Below are 2,500 nucleotides of genomic sequence, written 5' to 3'. Positions count from 1 at the left end.
GTCCCCTCGGAGAACTGAAGGTCGTTTCTCTCGTTTCTACTTCGCATCAAAAGAGTGACTGCTCCGTTTGCCATTGTCTGTTTCTAGAACACACACACGAGAAATATGTCTGTACATAATCATGTCATATCTTTCCTCCTTTGTATAATTTTTTTCCATGCAAATCTTCGTTGCTTCGTATTATTTTGTTTCCTTGTAATTCTCTTCAACAGTCTCTTTGTATTTATGGTATCATCCAGCCCTTTCACCAATACCATCGGTTATTTGAATATTATCTCTTTATTACACACTATCTTCTACTGTCCTACACCTATTCTTACGCCTTCAGAAATTATTTTCTCCTTCACTTTCTGTAGTACACGCACGTGAATCATTGTCCATAAGGACAGATATCATAATATCACTCCTCTTTACCTCATCAAATGGCGCCCGATCTGGAATTAAGCTCATTTTGTCAAAGTAGGTACTTCTCCCTACGCCCGAGATTAAGTGTGCTCCCCATGAAGGATCCTGTATGCTTGACATGACTTTCGAAAAGACACGTGCACACGTACACACACACACACACACACACACACACACACACACACACACACACACACACACACACACACACACACACACACACACACACACACACATACACACAAGCACACCACGCACACTAACAAACACACGCACACGCACGCACACACACACACACACACACACACACACACACACACACACACACACACACACACACACACACACACACACACACACACACACACACACACACACACACACACAGGTCCAATTTTGAATCCCGCCCAGGGCTGAAATAATTTCAGTATCGCTGCGCTGCGAGCCGTTACTCCAACTCTCGTGGGCGGGGAGTTGGTTGTGTGTGTGCGTGTAAGGTCACAGCATTACCCTTAGATCGGTCATATATGAGCTCTGAGCTCATCCGGGATGGTAGTAGCTGTCTATCACGAGTCCAACACGTGATCCAAGACCATAGTGAATCACACACACACACACACACACACACACACACACACACACACACACACACACACACACACACACACACACACACACACACACACACACACACACACACACACACACACACACACACACACACACACACACACACACACACACACACACACACACACACACACACACACACACACACAGACACACACACACACACACACACACAACAAAAATCAGAGAGAGACAGAGATACAGAGAGAGAGAGACAGTGACAGACAGACAGACAGGCAGAGAACTTATGACCTTAATTTACACCTATCATGGTTGATCTGTTTTTCCATCCTTTGTAATTTAGTCACCATAGCAAAAGTTACATCCGGAGGAGGCTATAACTTCATAGCTTCATTTACTTTGTAACGTTTAAGGCTTGAACTCACCACTCATGAAGTTGTAGATGAGAGGGTTGACGGCTGAGTTGGCGTAGCAAAGCCAGTGTGACATCTGCGAGAGACCCGTCGTGATGGGCAGATTGGGAACCTCGAAGGCGATTCTGGAGTTGAGAGGCCATATATGGTCATGTATTGATGAGCACAGGACATAAAAAGAGAGAAAAATGGCTCCAAACTAAATAAAAAACACGCTCTCCACCAGTCACAACTGACCTAAGACACTGGCTATATACTCGTAGAGGCCATATATGGTCATGTATTGATGAGCACAGGACATAAAAAGAGAGAGAAAAATGGCTACAAATACCTTGCATTAATAACTAAATCAAAAGCACGCTCTCCACCAGTCACAACTGACCTAAGACACTGGCTATATACTCGTAGAGGCCATATATGGTCATGTATTGATGAGCACAGGACATAAAAAGAGAGAAAAATGGCTCCAAACTAAATAAAAAACACGCTCTCCACCAGTCACAACTGACCTAAGACACTGGCTATATACTCGTAGAGGCCATATATGGTCATGTATTGATGAGCACAGGACATAAAAAGAGAGAAAAATGGCTCCAAATACCTTGCATTAATAACTAAATAAAAAACACGCTCTCCACCAGTCACAACTGACCTAAGACACTGGCTATATACTCGTAGAGGCCATATATGGTCATGTATTGATGAGCACAGGACATAAAAAGAGAGAGAAAAATGGCTACAAATACCTTGCATTAATAACTAAATCAAAAGCACGCTCTCCACCAGTCACAACTGACCTAAGAGACTGGATGTATACTCGTAGATGTGAAACAAGAGTCGGTGGATGGGTTGCAACAGCAAATGTATACATGTAAAGCCGCGATCCACAATTTCCCTACCATACCTGGTCTCCCAAGGGGCGAGGAACATGCCCTTCTGGTTGGAAGCAGCGGGAGCTCTGACGTCAAAAGCAATTGCCAAACGCTGCCAACTGGGAGCGCGATAGTTACTCACGAAATACACTTGCGCTTTAAAATGTACTCGAGCTATATAGAATAATTCATGAAATTGAATAATCATGACTATACGTA

At 43.7% G+C, this 2,500-nt stretch overlaps 1 protein-coding gene across 7 annotated transcripts in view; it reads right to left on the bottom strand.

Annotated features, from left to right (window-relative positions):
• The window catches only part of LOC143017755 (orexin receptor type 2-like), a 460,398-nt gene that overhangs the window by 38,792 nt on the left and 419,106 nt on the right, over positions 1–2,500 (bottom strand). For all 7 annotated transcript variants that reach the window (XM_076172613.1, XM_076172612.1, XM_076172610.1 and 4 more), the window contains one exon: positions 1,422–1,534. In XM_076172613.1, the coding sequence (XP_076028728.1) occupies positions 1,422–1,534 (113 nt within the window). The remainder of the gene's footprint in view (positions 1–1,421; positions 1,535–2,500) is intronic.

Source organism: Oratosquilla oratoria, chromosome 33 (genome assembly GCF_046742065.1).
Source record: "Oratosquilla oratoria isolate Oo_2021 chromosome 33, ASM4674206v1, whole genome shotgun sequence".
Classification (NCBI taxonomy): Eukaryota; Metazoa; Arthropoda; class Malacostraca; order Stomatopoda; family Squillidae; genus Oratosquilla; species Oratosquilla oratoria.
This window is presented reverse-complemented; position numbering and strand designations above follow the sequence as displayed.